The following is a 21,158-nucleotide window of genomic DNA, read 5'->3' as shown; positions in this document are numbered from 1 at the left end:
AGGTGATTGACCTGCGCACACTGTTTCTTTAAATGCTCTTTATTGTAGGACTTATTAAAAGATATTTTGAAGATGAAACCATCCAGCAAATTATAGTGAATTATTTTCAGGATTAAATGATGGCCATATTATTTGAAACTATACAGTAAATATATTTGTATTATAAATGAGTTATAAAATGAGGCTACCTTCTGAGTATCCAAGAGAATAGCATCCCTGGAGTTGTGATCCATGGCTTTTTTCCTGGGCTGCTTACTACCAGAGGGGGCTACATATGTTAGGCTGTACACAGGTAGCTGTATTTCATACCTCTTAGACCACAGCTGCCTGCCTGTGAAGGCGTGCACCACACTAGCTATATTATTACTGGCAATGATGAAAAAATATATATAGTCTCTTGTCAATAATAATCTGGCTTTCTGGAACATTTTGAGTTACCACAAGCTTGTACAGCTAGCTGCCATCTATTGAAAGCAGATTGTGACTCTATTATGACACTGTGTATGCCACGTTTACTAATTTGCTAACTCGCTAGCTTTCCTGTTACAATGTCCTTTTGCAAGTCAGGCCAAACAGACAATGGGATCCAGTTCAAGGAGAAGCCAGAATAAAGAACAAAACTGAACTAAATCGCAGCCATCTAGCTACATATGCTACTATGATTTTTTCTTAATATTGAATGAATAATGCATATAAATGGGATCTCACTGGTTGTGTGCTACACACAACACTGTGGGGTGACACTTTCTGATATACAACTTACAGTGCTGTCCAGTAGCAGACTGCACTACTATGGCAGATGCATTCACTTGAATTACATAAAGTGACTGTGACAAATGACATATTGTAAAGTGTTACTGGAATTAAGACTGGTAATTGAAGATTCACTCTTTTGCCTATCTCCAGTGCAAACGATCTCTTCCAGGATTCATAACCAATCATTTTCTGATGTGTTGAAGCCGTACTTTTACCAGTATGAAGTTTAAAATGCAGATCATATAGCACTGCGTTGGTAAGCGAAGAGAAAAAAAACATGACAGAAATCAAACCCTTTGGTGTTTCAAGGGATTCTCTCTCTTGGTTCATGAAACTAACAAAGCAGTGTGGTAAATGGAATAACTACCCATTTCAAAAATTAACAACAAATGTTCTTTTGGGGTGCATGCTTGATGTCAGAATTTGAATCTGAATTCACTTAATGTGTACCTTTTGGGTTGTATACGCTCTTACCACTTGTTGACACATGTCAAAAGAAATCCTATTTTGTCAAAATCACGAAGAGCACCTCCATGAAGTACTACCTAATTTTAGAGACATTATTTTTAATGTCATTTCATGTCAGTGAGTCTCATTTGCTTCAGCATATCTGCATCTGACTTTTTATCAGTAATGTTCCCCTCCATGCTGCAATGCTGTGAAAAATCAAAGGTCAAGCTGCCTTGCGTAGGTTCTCCTGCCAAGGCCATACCCACCTGAGAAAACACCAGCACTCTCCAAGGTCCACCGGTCTCCGTAGTGAGGCAACTGTCATGGAAAGTCCTTTTTCTACTTTAATAAACCATGACAGCAAATTAACCCTTGCAGTGTTCTTCCTTCAGTGAAGAATGAGCTGCAAAAAACAGGAATTTCAAATGCACAGTATATAAAATGCATATTGTATGTACTGGATCTTGCATATGGGTGCATACATTCACACACACACACACACACACACACACACACATATATATATATATATATATATATATATATATATAAAATACACGCTCTGACTGCCACCATTAATTGTGAGTGAGACACCATGGCCTCAGAGGTGATGTGTCACAGCGTTCCTCTTCCTCAGTAGGCAGACTGGCGCTCTGTGGAGGATGTGACGGAAGGGAGAGACTGCCAGCAGGAGTCCCCGTCCTGAAGCTCCATCCAGGGGGCACGGCGGACACGGCGGAACGGTGACAGTGCTGACCATCCATTTGAGCCACACAGCATGCCGGAGAAGGGCTTAATTGTGGCGGTGACATCAGGGAAGGCAGTAAATTGGGTGCTGAGCTTTGGAGAGCATGCCGTCAGAGTGAAGGGGTGGGCTGGGAGTCGGGAGGCAAGGGAATGACACACACACATGACAGGGGACGGGAGACAGTCTCCAGCTCTTTACTCCAGTTAATGAGCAGCCTCAGAAGGGGGGGGGGGGGGATGAGTAATCTTCTTTTTCTTTCATTTTTTTCTTTTTCTCTATCCTTTTTTTAATTCTTTCAAGGGAGAACTCAGAAACCTGCTGTAAGCCCGTCTCACAAATACACCTGCACCCATCTGTCCAGCTTCTTCCACATCTGAAAGTGTCTGTACTCATGTGTTCCATCTGGCCAGCATTTCATTATAGCATCTCCCTACAGCCCTGTCAAGCATCTGAATTCAGGCATTAGGTCAGCACCTCAGCTGTAAATCTAAACAACTGTACATTGATTTTAATCTTACCTAAGGCTCATATTGCTTCATATTTTATTGTAATGTTTTTGCTGAGGCAATAGGCACTTGTTTTTCACCAAATGCAATATTTGTCAAAGTTAATATGGAGTGATAACATTTGTATCTTCTTGTTATGCTGTATTCATTTTATTTTCCTTGGACAATGAACAAATGAGGTGAAAAAACTTTCAGTGTTCTGTGTTGCTGTAGTAAATGTATAGGTGATCTCATAATATTACATGTAATTAAAAGGATATGCTGTATTTTCAACCATAACTCCAGTATCCATGGACTCTCTTTTTTCCCCTTCAGGGCAGGAAACACTGCTAGATATAGAAGTTTCTAGAAATAGCAGTTAACTGTGGGTGGTGTACTCGTCCATGTCCTCTATTCTACTCGTAGGTGTAGTTTAGCCATTCCAACAGATTGCTTGGCTCAAAGTTATTTGTGGTGTTGAAACTTATAGCAGACGTGGAGAATTTCATTGCATTCCGTTGAATCATTGAAAACAAAAACAACAGAAAAAAAAACAGGATCAGACTGTTATTTCGCCCCACCAACTGTACACTTTTAAATAATTGCATGGTGATATGTACTACTTTGTACCATGCTGCCCATACATTAATAGTTAGTATCACAAGTCCAGTTGTCATTGAAATTAATGAAATGCTGAAATTAATGAATCTATTGCTGAAGAAACAAAAATGTCATATTTGACTTTACTCTGAATGCTCAGCATTAAGTCCCTCTAAGTTTGTGTTTGTGTTTGTGTGTGTGAGTGTGAGGGAGAAGGAGAGAGAGAGTGAACAGTTGAGCCGTACCTCAGAAACTAGTATGAGATTTGTCAAGCTCCATTCTCAAAGCTTTAGTGATAGCCCAAGCATTGCTGCTGGCTTGAGGAAAAGACTCTGGTTGCGACTGTTGTTGAATAGCAGTACATATGTTATAATTTTGTGCCACCTACAATAAGCTGATAAAGCAAAGAGGAGAGAGAGAAAATGGAATTAGGAAGACAGTTACATCAGCTTTGTTAACCCTGAGAAGTTACTTTTTACCAGATCTTTACAATATAGCTTTAGGTTTATAATCTTTGGTACAAAAACTGCAGTCTGTCTGAGCAAAAACAGAAATAATAAATAACCTGCATATTTAATGTAGGGTAATTTGACAGGCTGACCTTAAATTCAATATGCAGTTGATTCCCCCCCATCTTGTGAGGCAGTCTGTATGTGTGTGTGTGTGCACCGAATATCTTCAGAAAATACATGAATTGCAGGAGTGCATCTCAATTAGATGTTGAGATATAACCCATTGGTTTGTCACAAGCTTTTGCTGGACAACATTGAGTTAGTAAACAATTTCAATTGGAAGACATTTGAAAAAGTCAAGGCTGAGGAAGGAACACTTCAATGGCTCTTACTGCGTTTCCTTGGGAACACTTTTTTTTCATTCAACAAGTACAATGCCTGACTCTGCAAATGTCGAGAAATCATTGGTTGTGTGGCTTTCTTTTGTCGCATAGCTGAACACTTACTGTGCTGTGCACATCTGCTGCTTCTTGACACAAAGGAAGGCGTACATTCCAACATCGCAGCTCGATACATCGTTCAATCAGAATCATACATTACCCTTAAAGAGTCATGGCTTTGCTCCTGACGGTGACTTAGGAAAACAAGATATTTCATGAAGGGTCTAGTAACGAGCATGACATTCAGGACACAAAAGACGGGAATGTCGTTAACAGAAAGAACTGACACTTTGAAAGATGCATACAGGCCAGGCACATCAGCAAAGAATGCCTGGCAGTTTAGAGTTTACATGAATATTGCATGCACTCAACGTGTCTGGGGCACAGGCTCAGTGGAATTATTAAGGAAAAGCCGGAATGGTTTATAGGGCCATTAAGTGTCGTGTGACAGAGCCGACGCGCATTGCACTCCGTCTTTTCTTGGGGCAATGAGCTGATTGCAGCCGCAGCATGGAAACCTTTTAATGGCTGGCTGATCAATTAGTCACTGACTGGCACACCTTCGTCCCCTTTTAACTGTCGTGAGAGGTATAACGCACTCCAGGTTATTTCCTGAAACTTGTGACAAACAACTCATGTTGGCTGCTCTGCTCAGTTTTCCTGCCTGTGTTGGACTAGCACCACTTTCTTCTTTTGCTGTCATGGGACAGGCAAGTCATTCTTTGTCATTCCTTGAAAATCCTTTCAGTGAAAAATCTACAAAAACAGAAAAGTGAACTGACACTAACAGGCAACTATTAACAGCCATCTATTCGTATAGGTGCATCTCCAGCTAAAGGTTATGAGATGATGCGCTTTTTGTACACATAGCCACTGTGTTTCACAGCCTGTACCCTTGCTGTACTGATTACTCGTAATTATCTATGGAAATGCACAATAATGACCTGTTCTGGGAATGAATAAATGGAGGAAACAGACAATTGCTTCACTCGCCATTTAATTGGATCATCAGACATTTTCTTTCTACATTATTGTGGAACCCGAGCTCTGCTTACAGTAATGCAGGGAGCACATTAACCATGCGCTCTCCAGCAGAAAGATGAATAGTCCCACAGGGCACTGTCACTGCTGTCTGCCACTGTTTCCGGAATAACTCAACGCTTATTGTATTTGGGCCGTTCACAGTCTATATTGATTTTTGAAGCATTACGGCAACATCAGAATGATGTTCTTAGTGTGTGAGGGCTGTAATGGGTTTGTTTGCCTCTTCCTTCTTGTGTTCTTTTCTTCTGTGGCTTTTAATGGCAGTGAAATAAATTCCGACATTTCCCAGTAGGTCACAGGATAAACTTCTTGTTGTGTGGCTCCTTAATGAAAAAAAAAAATATTGAAAAAGGAGAGCTGCTCTAATCTTTTAATAGTTTGTTTTTGCATAAGCTTCCTTAGCGTGATGCCCAAACATCAGATGTCAGAGCTGTGTGTGAGATGGGTTCTACCCACACTGCATTTTAGCAAGCAACTAATTTCATTCCCCAGTCTTTAGGCAATCTGTAAACAAGGGTGGGTATCCGTTCACCATTTTCTATGGCAATATTTTAGTATATTTTTAAAACCCATTGCCTACTGACAGAGGTGATATTACCAGTACTAAAAAGCAGAATTCCATCTCCATCCATGTCCTCATCACAGGAATGACAAAGCAATTTTTTCCTTTTTCTCTTTGCTATTCTTTTTCTTCCTTGTTCATTGTTTTTTCAGCAAGTAAACTGCACAAACTGTAAGGGGAAAATCAAATGGTTAATATGGTCTCCATAATAAATTAGCTCTTAATATCTATTATTGATGCTGCCTTTCTAATCAGTGTCGCCGAGATTACAAATGACCCTTTGATGTGGATGAAAACCACATCAGAGAGCAGCTCCACACCTTTGTAAAAGAAAAGCCAAACATTTTCTTCCACCAGAACAGTGGCTCTTATTCTGACAGATCAAAATGATTACTGAACAGCTAAGCTTTGTTGATTATATACAATAGACATCAAGCCCTATAAATCTAAATAAACCCTGTCAATTATAAAGGCTTCATCCAAACCAATTCTATGAATCCTGGAGTTAAAAGTCACAACCACACTATCACACAAGAGAAGACGTTGAATTCCAAGCTTGTATTTTTACAAAGATGATGCTTACTGCCTGCATGTTATAATGCAAAGCAGCACACTGGATCTAGCACAAGTCTAACAGCTCCTTCCCTGTTAAGTATAGAATAATCCCAGTTCTAAATGTCTTACTTTCAACTGCTCGTTCAAGGCATGAATAACTTGTCATTATGAGCTCCTGCCTGAAATGAAGTATTCTGAAGGATTTCCATGGGTTTGTTCTTACTACCGACAAGACTGAAAGTTTGTCCCCTTCACTCCTCTATCCCATTTTTTTTTTTGGAGAAAAGTATCTTTTTAAATCAAAACATAGACACATTTCACTATTCCCATCATGAATGCACAGACAAGTTGCATGTCAGGCCTTGAAGCATCTATGCAAGCAAAATGAAATCACAAGAAATCACAAAGGTACTCTTCTGGTATAAGATAGAGGGAGATGGCAGCCTCAGTTTTGACTGCTCTGTGCATTCAGACATATTACTCTACAACACATCGGCCAGTCCTCATTTCATCAGAACAACCTCATTTCACCTTTTTTTTCCATGCAAGAAATTGAATTCACATGTCACATTAAAACTGTGCAATGTGTATATCTGCTTTCCAAGACACTGACCACACACTTTGATGAAGGCATCATTCCCTACCATGTTTCAGCAGGTCCGTTTCCTAGAACAATATAGGCAAGTAACCTTGAAAACTGATTTGTGGTTTTAAGCTGTTCGCCGTTTGATTTATCTTTTTGAGGTGAATTTACATGAACTTTTTTTTTTCTAACACACTGTCTAAAATCAAAATTTTAGTGTGCATCCACATTTTAGGATCTAAGACAGTTTTTTTTTCTGCCTGCAACTTGAATCATAACTAACTCCCTGGGATCCTGGGTTTGACAGAAAGGAACACAGGATGGTGAGTCTTTTAAAAGGACATACTTTACCATTCAGTAACAGTATACTTTTACCTTGTGCGTTCCAATCTGAAGGCTGAAGTTATTTCATTACCTATCATCATACCTTTCCATATTCACCTGGGTACTACCGAATTGGAATTTGCTCAGATAGTTCCAAGGACCATCCATTGCATATTCAATTCTTTACACTCACTTCCTCTTTGTGCTCCGACAGTGGGGAAGGTAATTTTGTTGAAAGGGGGTTTTGGTTTTCAGATATATTGCATTTATTTTCTGTTCGCTCCCAGTGGACTTCCAGAGGATCTAACATTCACAAACATTCAAATTAGACTCCTCTCCAGTAACACGGGATAAATCAATTATGTTCCACCTGGAGAGCAGTCTAATCAGAATTGGTCTATGATTTTTAATGAGATCAGCGTAAGTGTTCAATACCTCAAAGACTTATGCTTCCTTACACAAACATGAAAACATATTACAATAAATGAAGTCTCTCTTTTTCCTCCCTTTATTCCCGTTTTAATTTTTGTGTTCCTTGATCTAAAATCTGAAAGCTGGCAAGGCTGGAGTGGCGAGGAACGCCTGCAACGTTTAACGCTGAATTACCCGGCTGCCACCCTGTCCTGGATTCATTAATCTGAGATTGCTCTGCAGTGAATGTAATTCATTCTCATAGAGCTTTGTGACATCTTTCCTCAGAGACTCATGAAATTCTCATTAGATCAGAATAAGCAGGCATGGAGAAGGGGGGTTGGGTGGGATGGAGGTGGGAGATTTGAAGGTTTGGGAGGGGGGGCGGGGGGGGGCGGCAGAACTGTGTTCATCTGCTTTATCAGGGGCATTTAAAACCCGCCAAAACTGCTAGCCTACCTGTGATCGGTGGCATTTGAAATGTTCTGGAGGAGATGAGGTGAGCGGCGCTGCCAGGAACACTCATCCGTGCAAGGCGAGGTGACACGCACCGTTCCCGCCGTCGCCCGGGAACACCGGTCCGTTAAGTGGCAGGCGCCCGCTCTCTCCCGTGACCCGGAGCCGCCTCCGATCGCTCCGTGGTGTCTCTCTCTCTCTCCCTTCAGGACGCGTCCCTGTGACAGCGCAGTGTGACGCACGGCTTTTCATATCCATCATCATCCCTTTCGGGCCGCGCGGAGACGCAGGGTCCCCCACCGGCTGGGGAGAAACAGGAGGCTGAGGCGGCAGTGCCCCGGCAGCCACCAGTCATCAAGCAGACGAGGCTGCCATTGCCTGGCGCTGACAGCAAACTGTTGCACAACAATTCGAGCCAGTGGTGGTTTTTTGTGTGTTCATGTGTTATCTGTTTCACATGTAACACATGACATTCATTTTATTTCATTGTTATAATATGATTCACCTTCAAATACTCATTTTTACTGTATTTCACAGATGCCTGATTGTTAGGAACTTCTCAAAACTTTGAGCACCTGAAAGGAAGTCAATTGCAGAAAATAAAGTGCCTTTTGATCTAATTGAACATCTTATCTTAGTGTGTGCAACAATATTAAAGTATAATTTGGTCAAAGATTCAAGGATTCAAAAATGCCGTGATGCCTTATAACATTTTTTTAACAATATTAGGTTGCCCATTTTCACAGACTGAACTCCGTTAAACTCTTTACAAGTGTCACAACTTTTGTGTAACTTGGCACATTGTCTCAGATTCTTACTCATGCATCACACATCACGACTGATCATCAAGACATATTTATTATCTGACCCTACAAAATGTTAGTTAGTTAAAAGGAATGGCTGATAAAAGCAGAATGTAATACACGTATTTAAAATAATATGTTCTTTCCCACTGCTTATGGCTGATGAAATCAGAGCAGATGACAGCCTGCCTGACTTCATCATCTAAAAAGCATAACATGATTACACTGCGCAGACCTGTGTATTCAAACTGGGTAAGTGTGAAGTCTAAACATAGCTTGGTAACTTTGGCCCTCCTACTGATATGAAACAAGATCTCTGACCAAACAGCTCTTCATGCTTTCATCTTTCATCTCATCACCAGTGCTCTGAGTCACCCACTCGCTGTACACTACCACAGATTTAAAAAAAAAAAGAAACAGTTGCACATAGGGATCAAAGGAGAAGGGGATTTAACAGGCTCTTTTAAACTTTATAAAACAAATTGGGATTTTCATCCTCCACCACCTTGATCCCACATGGTTAAACCCACTGAACTCCCTTCATTAGCCATTGCCAGGGCCGTCACCGGGGTGGAGGGGCGAGCGCGGGCTCGAAGAGGCGCCGGTGGGAGAGCTTGCGGGCTCCACGTCGAAGAAGTGGACGTGCTGGAACTTGATTACTTCGTTCCCCCAGCTGGTCCACCCGGGCTGAAGGTTGCGGGCGAAGAGCTCCAGACGCTCGGTGCCGGGGCCGAGGTACTCCTTCAACACCTCTGCAGCGAAATGGGGAGAGAGGGAAGGCACGTCAACCCAGCGGTGCGCGGGCGTAGGGGGAGGAAGAAGAGGGAGAGAAAAGGTGTCATTAATGGAGAATTCAGCAGGGGAAAACGAACAGCAAAAAATTGAGAAGTGTTTTTTTGTTTCATTCTAATCAGCGGAGAGGGATGAGGAGGAGGAGGAGGAGGAGGAGGAGGAGGAGGAGGAGGACTGGTTGTCCTTGAGGCCGGGAACAATAGCTCCGCCGGCCACAGCGGCCCTGACGGATCGGTTTCATTTAGAGGCTGGGAGCGAAGACCTCGCCGCCCACACAGGTGACTCGCCTGCCTTTTTTCACCGCTTTCCCATGCACGCACATATCCCGCTCGCACTTAACTTTCTAAATATCTGGCGCTGCCTTGTGCTTTAATGAGCACGCCCCCGCCCCTGCCACACGCTCCGCTCCTCCCTTCCCTCCCTTCCCCGCACACTTTCCGCAGGGCCATGGGAAAAAGAGAGGGAAAGGCCAGGCATCGACCTCAGCCGGGAACGCAGAGCGCTCGGGGGTGACTCAACTTTCCGAGTTTGAATGAAAGGATCAAGGAAAAAAAAAAAGAGAGCCTAATCACCTGCTAAATCAAACTGCCGGGAGAGGGACCGCGCACGCTCCCTGAGGACTCAGCCGTTCACATTAATGCAAAAGGAACAGGAGAGATTTCATGAGGGAGACGAGAGAAGAAATTGATCACAATTGTAGGCTATTTTATATCATAATGCAGGAGTTAGTCTGAAGGTCATGGCTTTTCTTGTGTACAAGATCAGATACTGTCTTCACTCTGTCTCAGGGGTTCAGAAGTTTTTAAACCGTACATTGAATATGGATTCAGAAATATTCCAGGGACACAGCTTCCCATAAAACAAAGGAAAAACTTACAACAGAATGCTTACAATGCTTACTTACAATGGACTGGTGTTCAGACACAGATAGTGCAAAGGATATAATACTTTTCCACTCTTAGTAACAATGAAAAAAAAAGTTAGCGTTGTGACGACCACAAGCACTCCACAGCATGGTCCCATACTTCGTCAATCCCTGATAATGAGAGATTGTTGACTGAGACAAATCACTGCTCTACAGGTGCATCTGTCCATAACCCATCTAATTATTTGTATCACTTAATATTTAAAGCCATTACATCCTGCTGAGATGAAGCCACCTCCAGAATTGTCTCGTTCCTGACCTCCTTTTCATTACAGAAAGACGTGCGAGAACCTCATAGGCCAATCCCTCAAGGGAATTACTCACCTGTGGACAACAACCCCCACGCTCAATTTGGGCTCACCTCGTTAGCATGTAGGGTGAGGAGCCCGCCATGGCCCAATTAAGATTTCATGAGTGAGGGTTATTATGAGCATGTAACATTTGCATTCACTAAATAACACTGTACTGCATGTGTGCGTGTAGTCAAGAATTCCTGCTGTGAAAACAGGTTTTTAGGCATTTTTTTCAAATGCTACAATACATGTACTCCTCAGCAAACAGCACACATTGGTCATATCAAATACTGCAGTGCCAAGTGTTTATCTCTTCCATCTGTGAGACTACCTAAAAAAACCCCAGCTTGAACAGAAGAGCACCAGAAGGTCAAAGGGAGGGTTACGCCAATTAGTGACTTATTACAGTGGAATACTGAATAGTCTAATTCTGTCTAATTACAGAAGCCCTTGTGATGCCCCTATTAATGCATTCAACAGAGACCCTTAGGGTCATCTATATTTCTCAATGTTCAGCCAACTGATTACTAAAAAAAAAAGCAACAAACACATGAAAGCGCACGTCCCTTGGTTCTGCCGGTGAGGCCGGCGCCTGACGCTGCTGTCGGAATGATTGACAGCCAGGGTGCAGGAGTCACCGTCTTGTACGCTCCCCCTTCTCCGCTGCGCGGGCGAGCAGACTCATTCCGGATGCAAGGCGAGGGCCCGGGGGGGGGGGGGGGGGGGGGGGGGGGGGGGGGCGGATCGGTGAGGCCGGACGCAGCGCAGCGTCACCACTCACAGCGGCTTTGACACGGGAGGCGCCGCCGGGCCCCGGGCCTCTCGCTTACAGGGCCCTGACAGTGGAGCGCTGCGGGTCTTGACTGCACGCTGCCTGTAATGGAAGCGATGCAGAGCCCTGACTGAAGGGGAGGAAAAAAAAAAAAAAAGAAGAAGAAAAAAGTCTCTGCGCTTGTGCTTTTGATGATGCAGGCCTGCACAACCAGCCTGTCTCGCACTGTGCCAATGGCTGACCTTTCAACAGGTCTCACATCCGCGATCTGGACGCGTTCAGCTTCCACCCGTCCTCTGCGTGGATTCTGGGCGATCCTCCTTTCGGCTGCGCAGGACAGACAGAGCTGGCAGCTCCCCACTGCCTGTTCTTTAGCGGGTAATACGTGCTGGCACCTCTCCTGGGTCATCCTGCAGGAGGTCTGGACAAATCCTTCTGACATTTAAGCTCCGAGGCTACATTTCTGAGCCTGTCCGCTCACGAGGCATCTCGGCTGCAAAGGGTTAGCAATACCAACCGGGGGATCCGGAGATGATGCCCGCCGATGCGCCGATGAGAAGAGCGTGGCTGTTTAAATTCGGGTCACGTTTTGATGGCACTCGAGCGTCCCGGCTCGTGGGCCGTTTGTGGAGAGCGTTCCGGGCATTGGGCGTGCTGTGACAAGTCCCAAGCTGAAGATGAGCAGTGCTACACAGCAAGTCACTCCATCAGGGTTAAACCACTGCCCTAGACTTATGTGCTCTCACAACAAAGCCTGTCATATCTGTCTTGGGGACCCGACACTGGGAGGTTGCAATGTGCCATCGGTGGCGTCGCCTAAATGGCCAGAAAGTCAGTGATGCTGTCAGCACTTGCTGAATGCAGGTGCTTACAAGCTGCCACAAATGTAAATGAGGTGCTTGCAGCCTTGCTCTCGGCTGCTCAGCCTTCACGCTCTCCTCTTTCAGAGCCCGCAGACTTATGAGTGAGCGCAATTAGCTTTATGGGGCATCACTCGCACGGTTCTAAATAACAAACAGTTTAAAAGTGCCATGTGTGAATCATGACACATGGACTTGCAGTTGTTCAGGCTGGGGTTGTCAGACTGTTTCTGGAGGATGATGTTGCTTTCAGCTCTAACAATCTCCTCTTATTTGCTTAAACAGCCAAAACGTTTAAACTGTCACATTTACAAAGTATTAATCACGGCCTGAGACTACTAAGGCTATGCCTCATACTCTAGACATTTTCCTGCAGGGTATTTTGGGAAAATCAAAGGTATAAATGATGTGGCTGATTAGCTGACTGGAGCAATTAAGCCAAGGCAATTGGTTAGAACACAAATTGGAAGGCTCAATAAGCTGCCCTACAAGAATTCAGGTTGACCCTCCAAGTTTAGACAAAATTAGTAAGGACTGATCCACTGGGTAAATGTTGATATCGACAACAGTTTCAATGAGGCCGCAAAGCCTGGCAAAACAGCAACTGATGGCAAATAAACGGCAGGGAGAAATCCAGATATATACAGGACAGTTTTCGATTTAAGGCCACAATTCCGGAAAAAACATTAAAATATAGAGTATGAAATAACTGCATCCTGAAAATGAATGGAGCACAATCTTGCTCACTCTAAGACACTGACATCAGCTGAACAATTGAACTTTTTTGCTGCTTAGGTGTTATGGAGGATTTCATTCATTTATTATTTTTTTATGAACATCAGTTATAGTGCATCTCAAAGTTGCATTTTGATGAATGCAATATGAGTCTTTAAGGTCTTAATCTGATGTTTTGAGTGCGTAACAATGTGTGGGTTTAATAACATGAAGATGAGCTTTGATGCAGTGTCTATGGACAGATTGTAGTTATTTACAGTAATGCAGCCAGACGAGACGAGGGAACAGAGGCAATCTGTTGTTCATGGTCTACATTTGAATAATAAAATGCTTTCTCTTGTGCTTGCCACAGGACAGAAACTGAAAATGGCCAGAGATGGCCACAATGAGAGTTATGCTAACTTTCACAGTGCTGCACTGCCCTCTACTGACAGTATCAAGCTGTATGCAGTGTCTGTGGTATTTATAAAAAAACCTTCCAAAACGCTTTCATGGAGATCAGCTCAGACTGTTTCTGCCTTTACTATGACATCCGTCATGATGCATCAATCATTCAGCGTGGTTTATCATATCAGACACTTCTAAAATTGCTGCTTAATTCAAATGAGGTTTTCATATTGTGGGTGGGTATCATAGTTTACACTATTCTGTGCCGAGAATCCATCCTTTAATCTGAGAATATTAATATATTTTGTATAAAATTACAGGATTTATTTTGTAGTAACAACTGACTAATTGAAGGCAGTAAACATGTACTGGTAAACAGTGCCTTTACCAGTACATTACACTATTGCCCTATGCCTACTGTATGCAAGTGCTGACAGCAGGGTGTTTTTACATTTAGGTAGTAATGAACACAACAGAACTGATAGGGGTATAGTGGGTATGAGCTACACACACCTCACTGCATCCCATTGTTGTTAATGGTGTTCAGTCATGGATAACATAAAGGGTACTCCACCCTTAGTAAGCAGTCTTCCTTTCACATTTTTTTTTGTTTTCTTCCTTCTCTCCAATGCTATATTGCATTTATATAAAAATGAAAACCCATTCAAACATTCAAATGCTAAAATGAACCTAGGTCTGGCCCAATGCACATTTTATACACCACTTTAAGGAGACCCATAAAATTCACTCACCTCAGTAGGATTTCTATAACCATATTCATGAAGCTACATGATACAATTGATTGTTAGTGTGTACAGGACTTCTAGAAAAATGTTTACCTGAGAGGGAGGGCTTTTGGGAGTGAAGAAGTGAGGGAATGCTGACCAACAGCCTCTTGTCAGGGAGAGCGGGTTCTGACTTCGTCCAATCACTGGCAACAACAGGAGGAGAGGATGAGCAGCTGAGTGGCTCAAATCGTCCCGTGGAAACACACACATGCTTCATCCGTTTTGAGCCTCTGCTACAGCCTACAGTCAGCTGTACCTCACTGAATGGTCTTTGCTCCCACGATATCTCCCCAGCACCAGCACTTCATATGGCTTCTTGTGCGGAGAGTCCAGAGGGAACACAAACTCTCCCGACCTGGTGATCTAAGGGCACAGAAGAAAAACACACATTACCTTACACACTTTTAGCAGACACTCTTATCCAGAGTGACATCCAGCACAATCATCCATAAGTGTATAAGTGTATCCATTGAAGTTAAACAAGTTAACTTGCGCAATCTAACTAGGCAACAGAAGCCAAGTATACTACGATACATCAGTCACTAGAACCCAATCCAAATTACATCACAACACTACACATAAAATTAACATTAATTACTAGAGGTAGCAGATGTTATGGGGTGTTACCATAATGATACTGTGCATTGGTGACAAACACAGTGTATATGAGTTCAACCAAATGACTGTCTCTTCCCAGCATTAGGCTTGAAAGTGCGCCTGTTATCAAATTGGGTCAAGGGCATTTTTGTTTGTAACACCAACATTAAATGTGCCGCATGCGTTCTGACTAAGCTAAACCTGCCACCCCCAGGACTCCACCCACTCCCGCACGCTGGCCGTGACGACCGTGCTTCACCTTGACCCACAGCCACTCCGCCAGCACCTCCACGCCCCAGTGAGGGTACAGGTCCTCCTTCACGAAGCGCAGGTGCTTCTGTCTGTTGGTCACCCAGGTGGCGACCACGCAGCCCGGAGCGCTCAGCAGGGGGACGGGAAGCCGTCTGAGCTGGGACGACGGCAGGAAGCTATACCTGCAGATCGCACCGGGACGGACGCGCGGGGAAGGAGCGCTCTAGTTAACACACACTGCGCTGCTTCCGTCCCAGCCTTCTAAGCAGCTGTATTTCACCACGGAGCAACACACACACGTCAGCGTTCATCCTCTACAACCAATTATGCATTGGCCTAAACCTGACTTGGTGAGGAAAATGATTGAACTTGATTCAATTTAACAACAAAAACATTTATATCCAGGGATTATAATGACATCTTTAATGTTGCACAGTGCGGACTGAATGATGGATTACTGACATATCTTATTTGAAATTGTACTGGGATATGCTATACCTCTCTCCATATGATTTGTTTGATACTACTGTGTGCTATATGTCACATAAAAACACCAGACATATATAAAAGTCTACACTGAACGATTCATCTAAAATAACCACATCACTGTGATTTAACACATCTACAAGATATAGTCTTCCAGCACTGGATCACTTCTTTATTAATACCTACACTACTACCTAGAATTCTATTGACTTCCTGCACGTGATTATGAGAATGTGGCAGATGAGTCAGCTAACCTTCTGCTTCTTTTGACAGACTTGTTCTCCCACGGCGGATCCAGGACAATGGCGTCAAACTTCTTCCCGTCTGTGAAAAATAACGTCAGAGCAGTGTGCCGTGACAGATCACCCATCCAAAGACAACAAGCAGATCGTGCAGTATGTGATGTACAGCTACTTTAGACGTCGCTGTTCATGTGAGGTGGGTGCGTGGGTTGCCGTTGTAAATGAGGGAATGAAAGTATGCTCATTACACTTCCAAGGCTGCCCATGTGCATTCCCTCATCACAAACTGTCACGAAAACCCCAGCCTTCCCACTGAGAAGAAAGAAACATGGCCGCCGCTAGATGGCAGCACTATCAAGGAAATGAATCGGCAATGAGCAAATCAATTTTCTATTCAAGTCACTGACTTAAACGTCAATTTCTTCAACATTCCAGCTGTACACATGAATCAGAAGAAAAAAAATCTAAGCTGTCTAAGTCATTCTGGACAAGGGTGTCCAGTGCTAAACAAATAAACCATATAACCATGTCTCAAACAGATAATGGACTGGAGAGGCTGTAACTTCCTAGACCAGTGATTCTCAAATTCTTTTATCACACCTTGCTGGACCACTAAACATAAGATCATTAAATTAACTTTTGAAGTTACATCAGCACATGCATCCCATTCACTTACACTAGCTCTGATATGTATGGTACCAGAACAGTTAAAACAACTCCTAATGTCACCTTTCCATAGACCCCTGAACTGGCTTATAAATAATGGGTTGTCCATAGATCATAGTCTATGTACCATTGCACAGTCTAGTTTAAAGCAATTAATATGACAATTTTCTATTAAAGTTCATGTTAGCAGTGTATTAAGCACATCTTGGAGACTCAAACAATAAGTATGACTCACAATTCACCAGGGGCTGCATTCGGGTAATGTCGGAAAGCAAGAAGCTGCAGTGTGGGGGAAGTAGATATTGCTTCCCCATCAGGGTCACCACTCTAGCACAGTTTAGAGGGTTACACGTAACCCGCGTGAACAAATCCAACTGCTCCACTTGGTGCTTGTCATTGTCCTCAATAACCTGCACGGGTTTTTGTTCACTGTCGTCCACCAGGGGGAGCTGTTTGGCCATATCGCATAAATCTGCCAATCGGCCATCGTCAGGGGAAATGGGCAGCGATAATTTGTCTTTTTCGGCTGTACTCAGATATCCACAAGAAAACCCCTCTTCAACAAAGATTGGGGTTCCCTCCAAAATGACTCTTCTCACCTACATTGAGGAGACGAATACATACATATTATCAGGACAAGTCAATGATACTGAAATTAACAGATATGTTTAATAAACGTGAAGAATGTTAGCCATGGAAGACACTGTCACCTTATCATGGTAAAACTGTGAATCAATTTCTCCTTGGTTCAGCTCCTTGTGTTTCCGTTTCCGTTTCTGTTTCTAGAATCAGATAGACAAAAATGTCACTCTTTATCATATTGTGGTAGGAAAAAACCCCTTCCAGTCTAGACCTGTTAGACCGGGGTCTCCCTCCACACTTGTACAATAATTTAAGTTATGTAATTTATATATACCTTTTTGTAATAATTTCAGGAAGTAAATTCCAGTGCCCAATAAAGAACAAATACAACTCTCAACAGTCTGCTGAAAATAATCACAGGAAATTTGTACAGAAAATAATCTTAAGAGTCTGATGCAATAGGTTTATTGTATATATGCGCAAATCACATACAGTAAACTGGGATGGTCCGTGGAGCAGTCTGTCTGTTAGTCAATTCCCCAAGCAGTCTGAAAGACCCCAAAATACATTTTTCTTTTAAGTCTTTACCTTAGCCCCTCCTGTAGCATCAGGCCTCCTTCTCCTGTTTTCTAGCATCCTTTTTCAATACACCATTATTTTCACGCTTTCTGTACACCTTTATTTTATTTTTTTCAAGCAGACTTAAGTTCCCCATTTTTCTCCAAACCGCTCTTCATATCTTTTAGTTTTAGCCCTAAAAACAACCTGAATTTCCCCATTATTCTCCAGGCCGCACCTGTTACAATTTTTTAAACTTAAGTGTCTGGCCAATTTACCAGGGTCATCCTTACTGATACCAACTCCTTGTTTTTCTTACCTAAAGTAACCCTGCATATGTGTTCTTATGAACTAACATAACCCCGGGCAATCTGAAAAACCCCCAAATGCATCTTTCTTTTTTGCCCCCCCCCCCCCCCCCCCCCCTCAGCTTCATAACACATTTTCTGTACAACATTGTTTTTCATACTGTCATCATTTTCATTCCATATTTGGCTTTTCCTGTTGCCAAGCCCAGTTATTCTGCTTCGGCTGTACACCATTATCTCCAAGGCCACACATATCTAGTATATAAAACTAAAAAATAATTCAAGATTTTCATATTCATATTAATCCTGCTTCGGCTGCCCTCCAATATTGCCAAGGCACACATACCCTATTATGTGTATAAAAATAAATGTCCTTGCTTAACCTGTTCTGCCTTGACTATATTCCATGAAGAATCCCTGTTCAGCATCCCCCCCCCCCCCCCCCCTTAACAGAGTCCAACTCTTTTATCTTACACTCAAGGTCCACCTTCCGAGTAGCACTCGGGCAGCGTCTACCAAGGCCCCAATAACAAGCCTTACCTGGCATACAGGTATCTCACACCTGCTTACCCCTCCCATCCCGTTTTAGTTTCTGCTCACATGGATACAAAGTATAATAGGACACATATTGTTTATTAAGGCTAACATATTAAATTATCTGTGCATAGTAAAAACAAAGTGGTTAAAATCAAAACCTAACATATACTGGCAATGCTTAGAATTTACATATGGGGTATACATTTTAGTCCAAAATTTTCCACCACAATATGTTTACACTCGTTTGAATATGGACATATTTTCCTGTAGCGCTAGCTACCCTTGTGAAGTGAGTCTTATCCCAGCTGTCATACGGAATCCCCAGCCTTACAGAAAGAGGCTAGCCGTAAAATTGCATCTGGTAGAAATCTCAAAGAAGTCCTGTAGCCTAGGCATGCATTCTAGTTATGGTCATCTGAACGTAACAGTCTAAGCTGATAAGGTTGAATAACTACTAAGCTTTGGAGTCACAATGCTGACTGTCTTTACCTTTCTGTCCGTAGTTAGTGTTGTCTGCCGTTTTTCTTCTGTTGGCAATATAGAATCAGCCTCGCTGTCCTTGCACCCAACAGCAGTCTGTGCGCTGCTGTCAGTGACACTGGTGTCAGTTGGGTCGGGTTTTAGAGTGATGTGAGGCTTAAAAATATCAAAATAGTGCCTTTTGAAGCTACACTTTAAGTACTGCTTTTGGTCGTTTTCCCCTACCTCGAGGCAACACTGAAAACTGTTACTGAGAAAAGAACACTGATCGAGAAGCCACCCTTCGGTATTTTTGAGCAATATAGACATTTTACACGACTACTGAGTTGTGTCGTCTGTTTTGCTAACTTCAAATAACTAGCTTGCTGAATACCAATAAGCGAAGACAAACATTAACCTTTTGTGTCGCAGCATGACCCTCGTTAATTAACGTTAGATTGAAAAGTTAACGTTACCAACGTGTAAATCTACATGGGTAACGTTACAGTGACTGGCGAGCTAGTTAGCTAACTAGTTAACTAGAGTTAAAAGATTGTGTAGGTAGCATTAAAAGCATTTGACGGCTATCTAACTGCAAGCCACAATAGTCGTTTATTAATGTCTGTCTTCTACTGCGTTTTAAAGACACTTTGCCTGAAACGTTGAATGTAACCACATGGATATGCCTTCCATTCAGCTAGTTCCTCTGCTACTCCAGACTGGCGCGCATTGAGACCGGACGCAGCCATGGTGCTTTTCACTATACGCATGCGCAATCACGCAAACCGGTAAGGGTTGCCATAATGTGCTAACAAACTTCTCAAAAGCGTATTAAATAAGACAGGCTCTTTTCTGGCTCTCCCGCGTAAATAATTGCGAAGATCATGAGGTCTGAATCCTTCAGAAAAAAATCCTGTATCATATAACCATATTTGAACACATATAATGTGGATATAATTGGATACATTTGAATAATATATTCTTAAAACGTGGACAATTTTCAGAATCTTTACTATGACCTTCTTAATTTGTCCAACCACTGCATCACAACAAATCCTTAATACTTCTAGGTCTGTCGAGTCTGGATATCATTATGACAATTTTATCATATTCAGCATATAGCATCATATGTTATTTGTAACCACTTGAAAATGAGCTGCCTCATTCGATATTACGAAAAAATATTACAGGCACTGGTTATCCTGTATAGCATAGCGTAGCAAAACTTCATCCAACAATTTAAATGTATAGAATTTAAGCCTTTGTACATCTGAGTGAATGATATCTCTATTAATTGCTATTTTGAAAACATATGCATCCACCCTTGCTTTTTGTAATGATATGGTTACACATATTCTATGACTTGTGCATATCAACTGTGAGATGTTTGTTCTTAATAGTAACACCCTATTGGCATCTGAATTCCAAAGTAGTGGGAAGTTGCGATGCCCCTTATTCCAACTTTGTAGTGACTGTTCATGTAGCTTGCACACTGATTGCTCGTTGGGCGTGAAAGTAACTTATTGGCTATTTGAACTGACCTGGAAGACTTCAGCATGTCTGGATTCCTCAAAACATAACTACCACTTCATTGATCTTCACTCATTGGCACTTCACAGCGTGTGCAATGCATGTCCATCCAGCACTAACAGTCAGCGCTCACCATGATTTCAGATGCTGTTCATACTTAAGTTCTTTGTCAATTTTGCATTTCCAAACACACTCCTTTTGTTAGCTGTCCCTTAATTCCATGACTTCTCAGGGTTTTGGTTCCATGATGTCCAGTGCTTCTCTGTCTTGTGTATCAGAAATAATGAATCTGCATGATTATCATTCAAACCCCATACACTGCACAAAAATAAATAAATATAAAACAACAATCTTGAAAATTTACATTATCTCTCTAACACAAAGAAATTATGAGACAATTGTGGAAACATTGGGTTGTATAGCTTTGAATAGTGGTTTAGCTTGTGTAATAGTAATGTGGCTAGCTTGTTCTTTGTACTTTTCATTTCAATATCTACAATTTTAATGGGAGACTTAACTTTTACAATTTTATTTAATGGCATAGGTAATGTATGCTTTATGCTTGTGGATATCCTTTCTCTTTTTGCGCATTTCATAAAGTCTTAGCATTTTGATGCACTGCGATTTCGCGCTGGCAACCTTACACGCTGCAACCAAGCGCCTCTAACCAAAACAATATAAATGCACGTGGTTTGGTATGTGTGACGTCTGCGTCCTGGG

At 42.4% G+C, this 21,158-nt stretch overlaps 1 protein-coding gene across 1 annotated transcript; it reads right to left on the bottom strand.

Moving 5' to 3' along the window:
* Positions 1 to 8,744: 8,744 nt before the first annotated feature.
* Positions 8,745 to 19,649, bottom strand: mettl4 (methyltransferase like 4). The gene is made up of 8 exons (XM_036522191.1): positions 18,939 to 19,649; positions 17,175 to 17,240; positions 16,700 to 17,063; positions 15,811 to 15,880; positions 15,078 to 15,252; positions 14,478 to 14,584; positions 14,273 to 14,364; positions 8,745 to 9,421 (listed from the first exon to the last, which is right to left on the bottom strand). The coding sequence occupies exons 1-8, from the start codon at positions 19,236 to 19,238 to the stop codon at positions 9,213 to 9,215; spliced, it is 1,383 nt and encodes a 460-aa protein (XP_036378084.1). The 5' UTR covers positions 19,239 to 19,649; the 3' UTR covers positions 8,745 to 9,212.
* Positions 19,650 to 21,158: the final 1,509 nt, after the last annotated feature.

The sequence above is a fragment of the Megalops cyprinoides genome, chromosome 2, assembly GCF_013368585.1.
Source record: "Megalops cyprinoides isolate fMegCyp1 chromosome 2, fMegCyp1.pri, whole genome shotgun sequence".
NCBI lineage: Eukaryota > Metazoa > Chordata > Actinopteri > Elopiformes > Megalopidae > Megalops > Megalops cyprinoides.
Note: the sequence above shows the minus strand (reverse complement) of the source record. Positions and strands in the feature narration are given on the sequence as shown.